This window comes from Lampris incognitus, chromosome 2, assembly GCF_029633865.1.
Source record: "Lampris incognitus isolate fLamInc1 chromosome 2, fLamInc1.hap2, whole genome shotgun sequence".
Taxonomy (NCBI): Eukaryota; Metazoa; Chordata; class Actinopteri; order Lampriformes; family Lampridae; genus Lampris; species Lampris incognitus.
The window spans coordinates 134,496,912-134,515,930 of NC_079212.1; the positions used below are offsets into that span (position 1 = coordinate 134,496,912).

General features: G+C 47.3%; 1 protein-coding gene across 1 annotated transcript in view; it reads left to right on the plus strand.

The window, feature by feature from the left end:
• rhobtb3 (Rho related BTB domain containing 3) overlaps positions 1-19,019 on the plus strand; it is a 33,266-nt gene that overhangs the window by 7,801 nt on the left and 6,446 nt on the right. Inside the window, exons 4-10 of the mRNA XM_056273486.1 lie at positions 902-1,059; positions 1,664-1,772; positions 4,584-4,779; positions 6,174-6,370; positions 11,159-11,268; positions 15,219-15,324; positions 17,208-17,381. Of these exons, the coding sequence (XP_056129461.1) occupies positions 902-1,059; positions 1,664-1,772; positions 4,584-4,779; positions 6,174-6,370; positions 11,159-11,268; positions 15,219-15,324; positions 17,208-17,381 (1,050 nt within the window). The remainder of the gene's footprint in view (positions 1-901; positions 1,060-1,663; positions 1,773-4,583; positions 4,780-6,173; positions 6,371-11,158; positions 11,269-15,218; positions 15,325-17,207; positions 17,382-19,019) is intronic.

Here is a 19,019-nt window from a genome sequence, read left to right on the forward strand (position 1 = left end):
GCATAGGTAGCCCTGTTTGTATTTACTCAACCAATCATCTCACAGCACTTCATTATGCAAGGTGTGCATCATCTGACATAATTCATTGCTGATTGGTTGAATAACTACAAACAGCTACCTATTCAGGGTTGCAAAGAAAATCTGCAGGATAGGGGGTCCTGGAGGACTGGGCTGGGAAACGCCGGGTTAACCTACTGGTGGAAGCATGTCGCTAGCATTGCCGGAGTTTGGGGTTCAACTCATTCATACAAGGGCCCGCCGCACTCACTAAAACACACGTGCGGGTGGCGTGGTGGTCTATTCCGTTGCCTACCAACACGGGGATCACCGGTTCGAATCCCTGTGTTACCGCCGGCTTGGTCGGGCGTCCCTACAGACACAATTGGCCGTGTCTGCGGGTGGGAAGCAGGATGTGGGTATGTGTCCCGGTCGCCGCACTAGCGCCTCCTCTGGTCGGTCGGGGCGCCTGTTAAGGGGGGAGGAGGAACTGGGGGGGAACAGCTTGATCCTCCCACGCGCTACATCCCCCTGGTGAAACTCCTCACCGTCAGGTGAAACAGAAGCGGTTGGCCACTCCATATGTATCGGAGGGAGGCATGTGGTAGTCTGTAGCCCTCCCCGGATCGGCAGAGGGGGTGGAGCAGTGACCGGGATGGCTCGGAAGAGTGGGAAAATTGATCAGGTATAATTGGGGAGAAAAAAGGGGGGTAAATCCCCCCCCCAAAAAAACACATGCCCTTCACGTTTTCATAGGACACTGTAGATAAAGGCATCCACCGAATGGTGGACGAGCACTGGACGGAGGGAGGAACGCTTCACCCAGCACATGTCGTACCCCAAGTGTCTAGCGGCATGGCCCCTCCATGGTCTGCCTCTAACCCTCGCTCACCTCTCGTTTCAGATGAGGGCCCACCGTGCACGTGCCCCTTATGTGCATCAGACTGGAGCAGCTGTGTGCCTCACAGCGAGGGTCTGCAGCTGTCCCGGGACCTGGGGGCCACCTACCTCGAGCTTCCCTCTCTCAACCACGTCTTTGTGAGCCGCTACTTTGGCAGTGTGGTAAGTGGGGGGGCTTGCTTTGAAGACCACCGGTGTAGAGGAACAATGGTGCCAGGCGTCGCCTCGCGCGGTTTCTTTTTCTTATATGAAGGCAGCTTTTTTTTTTTGCCGCCGCCGTTTCTGTCTTTCCGCGTGGGATTAAAAGTGTAGATGATCACGTCCAGTAAGTTCCATGTTCTGTGAGCCATTAAAGTCTGTTTAAAGCTCGCTGGGTTGTTAAATAAGATAGGTAAGCTGTGGCAAATTGAGTATTCTTTTCTTGATTTATCCAAAAAAAAAATAAATCTTTACAGTTAGGTGATTTTGATTTTGTAAAACATCATGTCGCACTCTTCTGTGTCATATCGCCGGGCGCGAGAAGCAGCTGTGTCATGAATATTTAACGCGGAAGCCATCTGAATCTAAATCGGGGGCTTTTCCATCCCTCGGAGTGGATCGGCTCGCGTTTTCACGTTAGGAAATGCACGTCGTTGGGGAGACAAGGTGAGGTGGCTGCCGGGAGCCGCGGAGGAAGTTGCCGCCGAAGTGGGGACGCTGCGGCGTAGCAACGCCGCGTCCGCGCCTCGGCTTTGGACTAACGTGTGTGTGTTTGTGTGTTGTTCAGCTGGAGTACTTCATGATCCAGTGTCTGAAGCAGAAAGCCAAAGAGAGACCGGAGAAGAGGCGGGGGGCTAAACTGAGTGAGCCGCGGCCCCCTCACCTGGAACAACCAGGTCAGAGGAGCGCTGTTTGTGTTTGTCGCACAATAATCTGGCCCATCCTGTCAGCTGGGTCCATTTGAGACCCATCCCTGTCTCTCAGAACGGAGCGTCCAACATTTATTTTGCTGAAAATGCCCGCTGTTAAACTGTGATTTTGTTAAATCATCAACCCTACCGGTTTATAGTCGACATAAATGGATATGCGGGGCCACTGTCCTGTCCCAAATCGATAAAAGCAAATGATGAAAGATTTATGACATGGACAGTTTGTGTGGAGAATGTTGAAATAATACAACTGGACCGAGGGGGATTATTGCCGTTTGAGCTTGCAGAGCCATTTAAAGAGCTGAACAAAAAGGTTTAAGCCTGATCAACATTTTCTGTTACAAAATGGAAGCTTGTCTATCTGTAGCTCAGCGAGAACAGCCAGTAGTTTTGCAGGAAAACCAAGATTGGAAACAAACAGGGAGTCGAAAGATGACAATAACACCCTCATATTTGAATACTTTTTTTTGCTTTATTTTCAATGTACGCTAAGGGTTTTTTTCCCCCATACATACTTGCTCATATATGTGTGTGTGTGTGTGTGTAGAATGGATATATATATATATGGATCCATCCATTATCCAAACCGCTTATCCTGCTCAGGGTCACGGGGATGCTGGAGTCTATCCCAGCAGTCATTGGGCAGTAGACGGGGAGACACCCTGGACAAGCCGCCAGGCCATCACAGGGCCTGTATAGTATATATATATATATATGTGTGTGTGTGTGTGTGTGTGTGTGTGTGTGTGTGTGTGTATGTGTGTGTATATATATATATATAGATATGTGTGTGTATATATAATGTGTGTGTGTGTGTGCGTGCGTGTGTGTGTATATATATATATATATACACACACACACACACACACACATATATATAGACACATATATATGTGTGTGTGTGTGTGTATATGTATTTATATAGGCACATATATATGTGTGTGTGTGTGTGTGTGTGTGTGTGTGTATACATATATATATATATAGGCACATTGCTCTACAGCTGTCCACATTCACACCTCAGAGGTGCTCAGTGTAACCCCTGAGGTTTCTACCTCCCTGCGCTCCTCAGCATCCTCCCCGAGATGAGTTGAGATTTAGCCGATTAGCTCACGGACAGTCTGCTGATAGTTGCAGAGAGAGGGTGGAGGATTACTCATTGCCCAACACCTTTTCAATACCGCTCTGGTTCAGCAACACATCTGCCTGTGAGAAGAAGCAGCTGGATAAGGCTCTACGCAAAAGCTTTAGGGGGGAAAAAAAAGAAAAGAAGTCAGCTCCCCTCTCTTTCAGAAATACACCAGTCTCAGTTGTTAGGGATGAGTTACGGGGAGGACGGGGGAGGGGGGGGTTGCTGTGTGTTGTATAATTGTTATTCATTGTATAATCTGATGTGGTTTGCAAACTATAAAAAAAAAAAAAGAAATACATCATCCGTCCCGTATTCAGCGGAAAAAGGCTCGAATATGTTAAGCAACCTCTCACACCTGGCCCAACCCTTACCCGACCCCCGACCCCTTCAGGTTAAAAGACTAGACAAAGCAGGACCTCGTGTTTCAGAAACGGTGCACGCCCTGTGGTAATTCAACTTTTAAATGCCTTACGTATACTATGACCTCACTAAAATAGTTTTTTTATAAGTCATCACCACAATTTACTACCCCACTGTTATGCTTTTGGCGCTATACACAACGTCCCTGGTACTCCGCAAAACTGGTCTCACATACGGCCAACCCCGATCCTTTAGTGTATGCTTTCATTCTGATTTATGTTTGTGGCTGCCAGGGTTTATGCAACGGCATAATTGTGATTAAGGTCTCGTCTTCCCGAACGCGCTACGACGAAACTCCTGCAACGTCGACGTGGCAATAAAGTACTCGTTCATCCTCACACGCATGCATGCGTTCATCCTTCCTATCATATGCCCCCCTCTCTAACTTTCTCTTGCCTTTTCCTTCGGACGCTTATCGAGGGGTACGATGTCTGCAATTCTTTGCCCGATTCCATTTTGATAGAGTGTAACTTTTGCAACTGGATAAACTAGATGAAACGGTTAAACTGTGAATGAAGTGGTAAATATTCACCGGGGGCACTTAGTTGATATGTCTGTCAAATTGCGGTGCGAGGCCTGCCATCTTTAAAGTGCTGTCAAAGAGGCGACATGGAGGGGCTGAGTATGCTGGCACCCATCCCGAAATCCTTCACGCTACTAGCGGCGTCCCTCGCATTAAATATGAAGTGCGCCGATTCCGGGACAGTGCTGTTTACAGGGCCAAATCAGAGTGGCCATTAAAATGTAATGAGTCGCATGGAGGTGCCGTGTGTGGATAAGAACAAACCAACGTATCATCGGGCAGTGATTCACTTGGACTGACCCAACGCTCCCGGTCTGAGCCCCACGCCGTCACGCCCCCTTGCTTTGTTTAGCATCCTTCCTGTATGTCTCTTCCTCATCATCACTCGGGCGCATGCCCCAGCCGCTGTAGGCTGCTTATCTGCATTCAAAATCTGTATTTTTTTTTTCTTTTCAAAGCGCTCCCTCCTCTTGTTCTTTCCCCTGCCTTATTCCGGCGCCAAGAACTCCACAGCGTTTGCCGTTTTGAATTTTCCATCTGTCGTCCCGCCTGACAACTGAAAGGGGGCAAATTGTTTGTTCTTTGTTCAAAAATCACTCTTGTGCTTTGCCCCCCCCCCCCACACACACACAAGGCCATTCCTCTCACTTTATTCCTCTCTCGTCTCCTCCGCCCGTGCTTTCCAATGCATCCAACCCTTCAGCACGCCTTCCCCCCATCAGAGTGGAGGAGTCCAGCTTCTCCCAGGACATGCAGTGGCTGTTGGAGCGTGGCGTTCAGTTCGCCGACGTGGCTTTCTATGCCGGGGACTCTGGGAAGGAGCTGGGCTGGGCGCACGCGGCCGTGCTGTGTGCCGTCAGTCCATACTTCAGACAGCTGCTTCTGGGGCCCAAGACCAGGTAAGAGTAAAGTATGGCAGATCTGGCTGGTCTACATGACAGAGCTAAGCCACGCTGTAATCCCACACAGCCTGAGTCACTCATGAGAAGTACGAGGGCCACAGCTAAAACCCGTCAAATGGCTTGCTCACAAAGGACTCGTTCAGCGCTCCGAAGCAAAACACTACAGCTTTGGTTTCCGGGTAGATGCTGCCTGACATCAGGTGAATTTCGTTCAAATAGCAGAGGAGAATTGTGGGAGTTTGGTGAAAACGTGTAGTTAAGAGCCTTGATATTGCTTTTATTTGTTTGCCGAAAATGATTTTCCCGGTGTGTGATGCATTGTGACAAGCCTTGACAGGGGGAATACAGGAAGGAGTGAATTATCTCAGTTTTGTGACTGACAAGAAGATGCTTTGTTGATAATTTGTTAATTGTAATTGGTCTAAGGCAATGATAAAGAATATGAATTATGCTGATAGGAATCATAATGACTTGGGCGGCACAGTGGCCTAGTCACAGCAAAAAGGTCCTGGGTTCGAACCCCGGGGTTGTCCAATCTTGGGGGGGGGGGGGTCCTTTCTGTGTGGAGTTTGCGTGTTCTCCCCATGTCTGCGGTGGGTTTTCCCCGGGTGCTCCGGTTTCCCCCACCATCAAAAGAAACATGCATGTTAGGGTTGGTACTCCAGTCTGTGCCCCTGACCAAGGCAATGGGAGAAGACCTGGAGTTGGTCCCCGGGCGCTGCATGAAGGCGGCAGCCCACTGCTCCTGGCTACACAGATCACAGCTAGCATGGGTTCATTTGCATTAACTGAATTTCCCCAAGCGGATTAATAAAGGAAACTTAACTAACTTATGTGGCCAATTTTGATATAAGTGAAGGATTAGTGAATGGATCTGTTTGCAGACTATATGGTGTTAAGAACAAGAAGAGCTTAAGCATTTATTTGAGATACTATATTGACCCCCGTGGGGAAATGATACTCTGCTTTTAACCCACCCTAGCTGTGTAGCTAGGAGCAGTGGGCAGCCGCCGTGCAGCGCCTGGGGACCAACTCCAGTTCGTCTCGCCATGCCTCCCTCGGTCAGGGGCACAGACAGGAGTACTAACCCTAACACGCATGTCTATTTGATGGTGGGGGAAACCGGAGCACCCGGAGGAAACCCACCGCAGACACGGGGAGAACATGCAAACTCCACACAGAGGACGACCGGGGATGACCCCCAAGGTCGGACAACCCCGGGGTTCGAACCTTCTTGCTACTCAGTTACATTGTACACAAGGCAGTTAAGTGTGTTAACATAATTTTGGCGAGGCCGCCCATGTTTAGCCGCTTTATATGTATGGAGCTTAGCGTGTGAAAATAGTCTTCAGGGGAAAGTTTTACAGTGAACTTAATCTCCCACTGGACAGAGAACGTCCGCAGTCAAGGTGTGTTTGCCGAGAGCGAGACGGAGGCCCCCACTCGCTGCTTTCCACCTGGGATGGGGGTATCATCGACGACATGCCACGTCCTGACGGGCACCTGGTCGGACGCCTTTCCCGTCTGGTGGTGAAGGACCCACTCCTGTGTCTGTGCTTATGGGAGACACTCATGTTCCTTTACAGAGGTAAACCACAGCTCAAACACAGCATGATGTCTTTTTTTCTAAGATATGTTTATGGCATGTTTAATCTTGATCAGACAGGAAAGAGAGGGTGGAGAGAGTCGGGGAGGGCATGTGGCAAAGGTCCCATGACTGGATTCAAACCCAGGACACTGCGACCAGGCTCGGGTCTGCACGGTATGCATTAACTGGCTGAAACACCAGGACACAAACACAGCACATTTGCTGTAGAGGGTACGGCAGAATGACAGCTTGAGTCAGCTGTTTTTCAGTCCTGTAATTTCTGCATAATCAAAAAGTCAACGTTTTAAGGGTGGTCTATTCTGTTGCTTGCCGACAGGGGGATCACCGGTTCGAATCCCTGTGTTACCTCCAGCTTGGTCGGGCATCCCTGCAGACACAATTGGCCGTATCTGCGGGTGGGAAGCCGGGTGTGGGTATGTGTCCTGGTCGCTGCACTAGCGCCTCCTGTGGTCGGTCGGGGCGCCTGTTCATGGGGGAGGGGGAACTGGGGGGAATAGCGTGATCCTCCCGCGCGCTACATCCCTCTGGTGAAACTCCTCACTGTCAGGTGAAAAGTAACAGCTGGCGACTCCACATGTATCGGAGGGGGCATGTGGTAGTCTGCAGCCCTCCCCGGATCGGCAGAGAGGGTGGAGCAGCGACCGGGACGGCTCAGAAGAGTGGGGTAATTGGCCGGATTCAATTGGGGAGAAAAAGGGGTGGGGGGGGAGTCAACGTTTTATACACCACAATCGTTTGTAAATCTAATTTATAGTTGCAGTTCAATCAAGGACATGATTTGAAGTCACGGTCAGCGGTGCCTTCGGCTCATTTATCTTCTATTTGCCGAGGCGAATTGGAGTTGAGCCATGAATGTTTTCGCACAAGTTGTTACTACCTCCCTAAAGAGGGTTATTTGTGTTGCATCCTGGTTTGATACACACCATGCTCCAGATGCAGACCTGCATTCACAGAATGGGGAATTCAGTTCCCCCACAGCATCCCCCCCCCCCTGGTTCCTGTAGTTTAGATATGTTTGATTTATCTCCTCCGGCATACCGATGGGACGGTTTGTGTTCATTTGGAATCGGTTCAAAGTCCCAGCATGCAAAGGAATAGAAACCAGCTAAACTGCGAGATAGTAAACGACCAGAGAAATGAAACCCAGAAATGATATTTATACCGCTTCGACAAGTTAGACTGGTAATTTAATGGCTCAGACAATTCTTGTTTATTCAATTTCACTCCCCACGGCGCTAAATGTTATAAAAATAATAAAACTATGAAGACATCAATAGATATTAAAAAGGCGGCAAACGTTATACCGATCAATTAGAATGAATTAATAAAGCACCGAGATTTTTGTAAAATATATTTCTGTCATTTAACAGGGGTGCTTTTGCACCAGTTTTATGGCGACGTAAATTAATTATGCACACATGAAATGTGCAGCCATCACATATGTAGCTGTTATGAATTTCTATCATAGCAAAATACTTCGTGGAGGTCTTCGGTCTTTATGCTGAGAAAATCCCACCGCGGATGAGCCTTACTAAGTGATTTAGTGGTGTTGTTTCATGATTTAGATGCTGTGGTGAAAATGTCCTCCGACCTCAGAGCCTGCTGAAGTGTGTACGTGTGCTGGATTCGGGGACGCTGTCCACGCCGGCTCTTCATTACACGACACGTTTCACAAAACCTGTCCTCATGGCAGACAGCCATTGTGCACGACTGGCTGCCTCTCGACATACACATGAGCAACACCGCACCTGCACAGATACAGATAGACACAGATATACACACGGAGTATATATATTATAAAAATGTATGTATTCACACACACACACACACTCACACACACACACACACACACACACCTCATAGTATGAGCCTCTGCTATGGGGTATACCCGTTCTGTGTGTGTGTGTGTGTGTGTGTGTGTGTGTGTGTGTGTGTGTGTGTGTGTGTGTGTGTGTGCGTGTGATAAACACATAGCAAACACACAGCATTGGAGGAAAGAAGATTATAGGGTTAGGCTGTGAGTCTGCGTGAGAGACCGTAGGAATATAAAAGACTATAAGGTTGAAAGACGGGGAACACAGTGTGCTGCTGTGTGTGTAGTTTACCCGCATGCTTGCGTGCACGTTTTTTTTTTTTTTTGTGCTGAGAGTGGCGGTAAGACGGGCAAAGTATGGAGTGAGAATATATTCTGAGTAAGGTGAAAACGAGCTGGAGGCGAACGAGAGCGAGCGAGCGGGGGGTGGTGGGGGTGGGCGCCGTGTTAAAGAAGAGGACAGCAAGGTGCTGCCTGCATTTCTGAGAGATAAAGTGAGAGGAAGAGAATATCTGGCGGGTGAGAGAGCTGAGCGCATGAGCGCGCTGCTTGTGCGCTCGCTGTGTGTGTGTGTGTGTGTGTGTGTGTGTGTGTGTGTGTGTGTGTGTGTGTGTGTGTGTGAGAGAGAGGGGGGGGGTGAGTGTTGGAGGGGCGACTATATGTGTGGTGCATGCTCACTGAGCGGAATACGAATGCCACGTCTCCATGAAAGACTACAGGGGAATGTTTAGTCTTGTGTGAAAGTATGACTCACATCAACCTTGAACATGACGCGGTAGTTTGTATGTTTAAGATGGCCCGTGTGTAGATTTCTGCGGTTGTGTATTTCACTGACTTGGCCCGTAAGAGTTCGGCTGCTTTCTTTTTCTTTTGCGACCCATGGAAACATCGCGGGCCCTTCCGTTATTATAGGCCAGGGTTTGAAGCTCGAATACTGTAAATTCGCTGTAAAACCCCAACAGGCCGTGCGCCAGACTAAGGACGGGTCATTATGCCCACATGACAGTTTGGTCTCGTACGTCTCAAGAATTTGGTGCACAATGTATCGCCGTGAAAATATCACGCTCCTGTGTGAATGCGTGAGAGTTTTGAACCTTTACTGTACCGTAGGTGTTCGCCGCTCGAGCGTCTGTGTACAGTTGTAAAGACTGTAACGATGCTTGTGTGACGCTAACGCTGGGCGACCCTGTCTCTTTGCGTAGTGTGCTGTTGAAGTATTGCATTTGTCGTTTGGCTAGTATCGTGTGTATGTGGTTGTTGTGCAGGTTTTGCCAGTGTGTGTTGCTCCGTGTGTGTCTATGAAATACAGATTTGCCACAACTGTAAAGTACTTGTGACGTTACCCGGGCAGGATATCAACCCTTCTGCTGATCAGTGGTGCCCCCAGAAATTTTTCATAGGGGTGGCCAAATGGGGCCACTGCAAATCTTGGGGTGGCCCACCAAAACCAAAAGCCATGACTGCCTTTCAGGAAGTCTATCATGCTGTTGCAGTATTCTGTATAGGCTAGCTGAAAACTGTCAAGTTAAGGGATCGCACACTGAAAAACTTTGGCTTCTAGTTTTTCACAGTTAATGTTACTGAATAGACTAATACGGCACAGTTAACATTTTGAGTTTCAATGGGTCATGTATCTGTATACATTGTAACAGGTTAGACGATTCCTTGTTACATTGTGTAGGTCCAGAAATGAAAAATGAAAATATCAGATAGAAGCATATTATACATAATCAGAAGCATATTCTGCATATGCAACTCGTGGCTGGGGGGGCCAGCGGGGGGGGGGCAGGGATAGTATCAGGATGGCCATGGCCACCCCTGGCCACCCCTTGGGGGCGCCACTGCTGATCCTTTCAAACCCCACATCCGTTCGATTCCCCACCTGTAAAACCAAACCACCGGTTAATTCGGCCATGCCCTTCTGGCACGCGCATCACCGCAGAGGGCTCAGCTGCAAGCTACTGGGCTGATCTCGTATTCCCGCACACGAGGGGGCTACACGCCGCGGTGTCATTATCCTCAGCCGTGTGTTGACTTAATCCCTCTATCGGGTAAAATGCCGCCATTATGAACCGATGATTAGCTTAATCCCGGCCGATACTGAACGCCGCCTCCTTCCCCCCCTCTCTTCACGGCTTGGTGAGACGGCATGCTCCATCCCCGCCAAGCTGCGCTATATTGAAAGCCGCGCTTCCGCTAAAACAAATAAACGCAGCGTGGACATTTCCGTCTCACGTGCGCAGATCCTTGGACCATGATGCTTTTTACGTGTGTGTTCAGTGAGATATACAGTTTGGCAGGTTCATCTGATGTTGCCGGTTGGCATGTGTTTTACTTGGCCTGCTCGGAGCCATGTTCTATGGCAAGAGACAGTGCAATTTATAGCTACTGGCCAACACCGACTGGCTAATACGTGATTTTATTGCCCATAAGTTTGCCGCCCCCACGTTAATATCTTCCTAGAAATTCATGCAAATTCCATTTTCTCTTTCGGTTGTTTGTCAAAGATGATTATATATGTGCTAATATTGCGGATGTACTAAGTGGGAATGTGATTATGCTTCTCCAGGAACTCACTGGGAAAGTAACTGCCCAAAATAACAACAACAACAACAAAACATCCTCCAATGAAATGATTAATTAACCTGCTACTCTGTATTAATCACTTTAGCCGCAGAAGTTCTTGGGTTCTCGAACCTGTACTGAATCTGGCTAGGGTGGATAACAACCGTAGATTATAGCTGTTCTCTTGGAAAACCTCAGACACATTTTAAAATGGAAACCATTTCAGGAAGCAGGGCCCCGCGCCTTCAGTGGTGGGCGTGCCGGCTGCCCGAGCCCCAGGCCAGCTTTTCCAGAACCTCCTTTTGTCTGTGAACTGTGCTTTTCTTGGTTTACAGAATCTGATTATGGTGTGTGTGTGTGTGTGTGTGTGTGTGGACTCTCTTCTCTAGGAGCATGGGAATGGGAGCACCTCCAGGAGGCCCTGGAGGAGAAGCTCAAGAGCTCACTTGCCGTGGTTCAACTCCTGGAGCGAATCAGATCCTTCGTGGGCAGAGAAAAGGTGATGCTGTTTAAAAAAAAAAATCACATCTCCACCAACTGAAACTGCTAGATTTCTTTGTTGTTGCTGCAGCTTGGTCAAGTCTTGAGTCCTTAAACCTGCAGTAAGTTTTATTTTTTTGTTCAGACATGTGTTCCCTCAGTACCTCTGTCTGTCTGCGGGGAAAACGAATGAGTTTTTCGCTCAATTCCTCAAATAAGGTTGAGTCAACTCGAGCTTAAAGGATCTGGATGGTTTGCTTCTAGGAGGACATAGCGAAATAATGTAATGAAACCCTTTAATGTATATGGTAATGTTTTGGTAAGGTCTACACGGTTGAAATGTTACTGAGAACGTTAAATAATTTATCTCTCTTTTCAAATCACTCCGTGTGAAGGAATTTTCTCCTTTCACTTTGGTCTTCCCCAAATCTCTTTTGGTGGTTTACACGTGTCAGGTGCGCAAAGCTGCAGTTTTAATGATTAATATCTTGTTCTGTTGGGGGGGGGGGCGGATCACCTGTGCATTTATGTGGTACAGATAAATTGTCAACATATGAGTAACTCCCTTCCAAATAAACACTGTGAAACACAGATAGCCTGACACTAGTTGTGTACTCGCCCCGGTAGTATTTGCACTTCTAAACCTTTTAACATGGTGGCTATTCGTGACGATTGTCACACACAAGTGAATGTCCAAAGCACTTACAACTGGGTTGACTAAAGACTCCTTTTTTTAGGCATTTCATGACAGCCCCATTCATTTCCCCAGTAGTGACGGAGCCAGAGGAACCCGTGTCAGAGATAATATGCGGGTTCTCTTACAGAAAAACGTCATCTCTGAACTCGTGTAGGTGGACACATAATCATATATGAAGTCAACACATAATCAGTCACATAATCTTGTTTGAGATCAGCCCGTCTCACAGTGCACGCACAGCCAACCCTCCCAAGCGAAGGGGTCAAATAGCATCTGTTCCTCTCTGCCATCAATCTTGAATCCATTTGGAGTATAATTATGCCAAATCCTGGTCTTTAAGGTATCAAGTTACACATGTTTTCCTGGTTAAACCCATTGCAACATAACCCCTTAATTACCAAGATGCTGGTTCAAACTGTCCTCTTCTTCTTCTCTCGGCTGCTTCCATTAGGGGTCGCCACAGCGGATCATCCATTTCCATCTCTTCCTGTCCTCTGTGTCTTCCTCTGTCATGCCAGCCACCTACATGTCCCCCCTCACCACATCCATAAACCCCCTCTTTGGCCTTCCTCTATTCCTCTTCCCTGGCAGCTCCATATTCAGCATCCTTCTCCCAATATACCCAGCATCTCTCCTCCACACATGTCCAAGCCATCTCAATCTTGCCTCTCTTGCTTTGTCTCCAAACCGTCCAACCTGAGCTGTCCCTCTAATATACTCAATCCTAATCCTGTCCTTCTTCGTCACTCCCAATGAAAATCTTATCATCTTCAACTCTGCACCTCCAGCTCTGCCTGCTGTCTTTTCGTCAGTGCCACTGTCTCTAAACCATACAACATAGCTGGTCTCACAACCATCTTGTAAACCTTCTCTTTAACTCTTGCTGGTACCCTTCTGTCGCAAATCACTCCTGACACTCTTCTCCACCCACTCCACCCTGCCTGCACTCTCTTCTTCACCTCTCTTCTGCACTCCCCGTTACTTTGAATAGTTGACCCCAAGTATTTAAACTCACATGCCTTTGTCACCTCTACTTGTATCCTCACCATTCCACTGTCCTCCCTCTCATTCACACATATGTATTCCGTCTTGCTCCTACTGACTTTCATTCCTCTTCTCTCCAGTGCATACGTCCACCTCTCCAGGCTCTCCTTAACCTCCACCCTACTCTCGCTACAGATCACAATGTTACCCGCAAACCTCATAGTCCACGGAGACTCCTGCCTGATCTTGTCCGTCAACCTGTCCATCACCATTGCAGCCAAGAAAGGGCTCAGAACTGATCCTTGATGTAATCCCATCGCCACCTTGAACCCATCTGTCATTCCAACCACACACCTCACCACTGTCACGCTGCCCTCATACATATCCTGCACCACTCCTACATATTTCTCTACCACTCCCGACTTCCTCATACACAGGCGCGGATCTACGGGGTGGCAAGGGGTGGCAGCTGCCACCTCTGGGACACAGTCTTGCCACCCCTGTTGCCACCCCATTTAGAAATCAGATGATATGTTTTTAAAGTGTATTTTATGTACATGCATGGTGAAGGTCAATGAGACCCGCACCAAACTCATCTCAAACAGAAGTTGCCGATTTAGAATCCCCTTCCCCCTCCCCAGGCGCGGATCTACGGGGACAGTCTTGCCACCCCTTTGCCACCCCAGAAAAAAATCTCTAGATCTGCCACTGCTCATACAATACCACACCTCCTCTCTCGGCACCCTGTCATATGCTTCCTCTAAATCCACAAAGACACAGTGTAACTCTTCTGACCTTCTCTATACTTCTCATCAACATTCTCAAAGCAAACATCGCATCTGTAATGCTCTTTCGTGGCATGAAACCATGCTGCTGCTCGCTAATCATCACCTCTCCTCTTAACCTAGCTTCTATTACTCTTTCCCATATCTTCATTATGTGGCTGTTCAACTTAATACCTCTGCAGTTACCACAGCTCTGCACATCACCCTTATACTTGACATAATCATATAATAATCAACACAATCAATCACATAATCTTGTTTGAGATCAGCCCATCTCACAGTTTATGCACAGCCAACCCTCCCTAGTGAAGGGGCCAAGTAGTTTATTGCCCTCATTCACCTTTCGGGTTATTAAGAGAATTAGGAAAACACAAAGAACTTTTTCAAAGGAACAAAACGCACAACACAAAACCCTAAAAAGATTTCACTGGCTTGCTGCCAGGAAATACCACATGAAATGTGAATCCGTGCGATGATACTGCAATGTGACTCTTGGTGGACAACAGGGCTACACATGTTGTTCCTTCAAGCGTTTAGAGCGTGATCAGGAGGTACGGCATGACTTCTCCTGACAAGCCTTTGGCACTGTGCTCGGCGTACCAACCCATCTGGATAGAACTAGGTCTTCTACCTGCGGCAATGTGGAAAGGTGCTGACACACAGCCCATCTTAACATGAAGGGACACCTTAACATCCAGTCATTACTCAGTCCCCCTTCCTCCACAGACCTCCAGGTTAAGCCCGTTCGGTTGGAGCAGTTGATCTGTAGTTTCTACTGCCTATTGATTCACAAAACAAAAGAGGCTTTATTCTTTTACCGTCTTCACTGGAAATATTCAGTTCTTATTGCCGTATCGACGGAGCTCCCCCTCAGTAACACTTAAACTGTTTATTATTATTATTATTATTACCAGAATATTGGGTTTTTTGTGCATCAGTTGAGACGAAAAGATCAAGTTATAGTAATGGGATACAGGCACAACAGATATTTATGTGCGGACTACATCACCCCCCCCCCACACACACACACTCCCTCTCCCTCTCTCTCTCTCTCTCGTGCTCTCTCTCTCACACACTCTGTCCAGTCTTGTGTAGTGTCATCATGTAACGTGTTTTACCCATTATTTGAATGAACTGGCATAAATGGGTTTGCTTCAGATGAAGGGCTGGCTCGCTGTATGTTTTCACTATGAGCCAGTTCCATTGTGGCTGTCTTGGCACTGAGGCTGGAGTAGATTTGGCTTGAATTAAGCGAGGTTGGGCAGACAGCCCATTTGTATTTTACAGGAGAAGTGGGCTGAATGCACAGAATGGCAATTGTGCCTGAAAGTACCTGAAAGCCAATCAGTGTTGGATTGGTCGCCCTGCTATCGTGTTTCTATGAATGGATTTATTTCTTTTGTTAATGTTTATCTCTGTCTCCCTCTTGCTGTCTGTGTGGTCATATATGTGTGTATGCGCGCATGTATGTATGTGTGTATGTTTGTATAAATGTGCACGCAGGGCCCCAGGGATACCCCCAGTGCACGGGCAGCTCAACTCGGCCCTCAGACTCTGGTTAACCTCTTCAATTCTCCTCTGTACTCCGACGTCATCTTCATGGTGCAAGGCATGGTCATTCCCGTGTTATTTTTCCACATACACGCACAATTGCCAGACACACCGCAGAGGAAGGTCGCATTTTATTACTCTTAACTAAAGCATACCCTCCGGTCTGGAGCCAGTCCATTTCTTGATTGAAGCGGGAGCAGGGTGCTAGTTGGGGTTTTGTGGATGTAACCCACCAAATCTACAACAGATGAGCAGGAAGTGAGAAGAGAGGGTTTTCTTGCCAATATGTCACAGTGGCCCCAGTGAAATAAGAAGTGCCCCTGCTTACAGACTCCCCTGTCATTTTTCATTTCACATCCATGGCTCAACTCAAGCTTGTCCTTGGCATGCTCTCAGCCATTTTTCTATTAGAAGATTAGATTAAGAAATCCCATAAGAATGGCCAAAAATGAGAGCGTTTTCATGGACAGGCCATAATAAAAACAACCAGCCAGCTGACCAAACATACTGAAATTTCTTGCACTTCTGGTTCTGCGTTGTCTTTTTGCACTTGATTGACTTTGGCTTGAGATTGGACTGACACACGAACAGTCACTGTCTCTGTAATGGACCTCATCAGCATGGTCATGGCAGGGTTTACAACCGGTCTTTATGTGTCATAGGTTAAATATAATCATATCTGGTATCTACACTGTCTGGTTACACCAAAGTTAGGTTTCGAGGGTACTGACATGTGGCTCATCTTGTACTTATACTGTAAAATGTCAAATTAGGCACACTATTTGTGGTTGCAAGACATCATGAACGTCTTACCACATCTGAGTTAACATCTAACATCATTTAACATCTAAGATCCCAGATGTGCCGTTTTCAAGGTTCACAATTAAAATCATAACACCCATTAGGTGAGCTGTGATTCAGACAAGATACAGATTTTTTTATCAGGTTGTAAACAGTGGTCAATTTGTAAAAAAAAAAATAAAAAAATTCAGGGGCATTCGGGTGGGGTGGCGGTCTATTTATTCTGTTGCCTACCAACACGGGGATCACCGGTTCGAATCCCCGTGTAACCTCCGGTTTGTTCGGGGGTCCCTACAGACACAATTGGCCGTGTCTGCGTGTGGGAAGCCAGATGCGGATGTGTCCTGGTCGCTGCACTAGCGCCTCCTCTGGTCAGTCGGGGCGTCTGTTCAGGGTGGAGGGGAAACTGGGGGAATAGCGTGATCCTCCCACGCGCTGCGTCCCCCTGGTGAAACTCCTCACTGTCTGGTGAAAAGAAGCAGCTGGCGACGCCACGTGTATCGGAGGAGGCGTGTGGTAGTCTGCAGCCCTCCCCGGATCGACAGAGGGGGTGGAGCAGCGACCAGGACAGCTCCGAAGAGTGGGGCAATTGGTCGGATACAACTGGGGAGGAAAAAAAGGGCAGGGGGGGGGTAAATAAATGTAAACATTTTCAACAGGGATGGTTGGGTCTGGTGGGGACAACAGTCCTGTTGGTGGGTTGGGGGCTTCAAAAGACCCACACAGTCAGCTTTTAAACTCTACCCAAAGGCTTGTGTATTGTAAAATATGAGAGCTTATTTTCTTACACCATGTCTGCTTAAAAACTATGTGAGGGCTCGGACAAAAAAAAACATATCCCCGTTGTTATGGTTTAGTTTTGTGATAAGAACCCCCTTTTGTTTATAATGTAACACAGCTTTTTTTTAATAGACTAACGAAGCTCACATAGCACCATTAACACAAAGGAAATGGAAGGGGGGGGGGCTTTTACAAAGGGTTGATTTTTCCCCCTTTTTTGTCAGTATGTTATGTAACAGGGGGACGGTGTCCCCCTTGTATCCCCCCTCCACTTAACCTCTGGTTGTAAACACCAGACTCTCTGGGACTCTGAAACTCTCCTGTGACTTCAGTTTCACTGTGTTTGTGTGTTGGTTGCAGGCAGCGTGTTGCCCGCCCACAGGGCCGTGTTGGTGGCGCGCTGTGACGTCATGGCAGCCATGTTCAGTGGGAAATACGCAGAGGCCCGGAGCCGAGTGGTGCCTATCCACGGAGTCTCCTCGGACACATTCCTCTCCTTTCTGGAGTATCTCTACACTGACACCTGCTGTCCCGGTGGGTTTACTGCACTCAGCAACTGCTGAGACCCAACATATTTCCAAACGCTGATTAACAAATAATACCCCAGGACTTACAACACATTCTGTCCTTTGCTCGGTTTAGTAAGGTGGTAAATTGAATAGGTTGTGGCTTGAATTTATGACCGAGATTAAAGCGGCTTTGTACTGCGGGGATTTAACCTACAATATATAACAATATCTTTTATGTGCACTGTAATGTCCTCTCGCTGAGAAGAATATGTCATCTCGTTTGTGTGCCACGGGACGGCGAGCCAAATCCCAAATCAGTAGTCAAAGACTTGGAAGAGGTTGCGCTATCCCCCAGGCCTCCCCCGCCAAATAACAGCCTAAAGGCCTTTAATAACAATAGAGCAGCTGACAAGTCCCATCAGCCATCTGTATGACGGAGACACGCTGCCAACGCCGGCCTCGGGAGGCCTGCGGAGAAACGTACCAAGCTCAAATTAAATCTGATTTAGAGATGACAAAATCAACCCGGGGCATCACAGCTTTATCTGTGTGTTGTGGTGCCAAGTCACAACCCCAAGCATGTTGTTGTTGTTGTTGTTGTTGTGGTTTTTGACAGCTGTCAGCATCTATTGCACCCCACGTTGCATAATACCCCTCAATCAAAGTTATTTGTTTTAATATGGCTCTCTCTAGTCACGAGCTTCACTGGTAATTTAAACAACTTCTGAGATACTACTTCTACATATTTAAATTGATTAAAAAAAGCATTTATTTCTGTTTGTTACACAAAGTGTGTGAGAAAAACATATATGCGTCTGTTAAAGGTTTAACCGCGTAATGTCATAGGCTTTACACTAATGGAAAAGGTTACAGCATAATGCAGTTGGTGACATGGTGTTGAAATTGCACTAATGAAGAATGCACTGAATATATATATATATAAAGAATAAATGTATAAAATAATGTTATATATCTCACTTACTAACTCAAATAATAGTACGACTGACTGAGAGCTGCAAAAAGATTTACCTGCAACATTGGCCGTCATCCATGTCTGAGATTAACAGCACAATTAAGATGTTAAATCCCGACGATTATAATATTAATTTCATGAGATTTTGTTTAAAAAGGAAGTGATTAAGATGGTTAGGAGCCAGTGTGGCACCCCTCTACACAGTCTTTGCCAAAACAGAGTAAATCAGTTTAAAATGATAAATGGAAGCTAAGGGCGTAAGGGGCCACGGTGCAAGCTGGAACTAGATCGTAGGCCTGGACCCGGTCTCCTGATAATACTACACGTGATGGTGTATTGTGGAAAGGCCTCTTGTATTATTATTTCATGTTTACCCCTACATGGCTTCAAGTATTGCAAAATAAAGGTATTCGAGGTAGTGTTGGGGGGGTTGTTCAAACAGCTGGATGCTTGCTGCACGATACACCATGTGTCCAGAAATGTAGCTTCGTTTTGGGCTGTGCAAACAGGGAAATGAAGTCATCCATTTAGCCCCAGAGGCTGCAGCGGCTGCAGCGTTACGTAAGGGGCTCCGCGCTCAAGGTCAAGACAAGGTTACTCAACCGAATGCAGTCATAATCACCCCTATCTGAAGCCTTTGGAGTAGCGGTAAAAATACTGCACACACAGTTGTTGGAAAAAAAAGGGGGG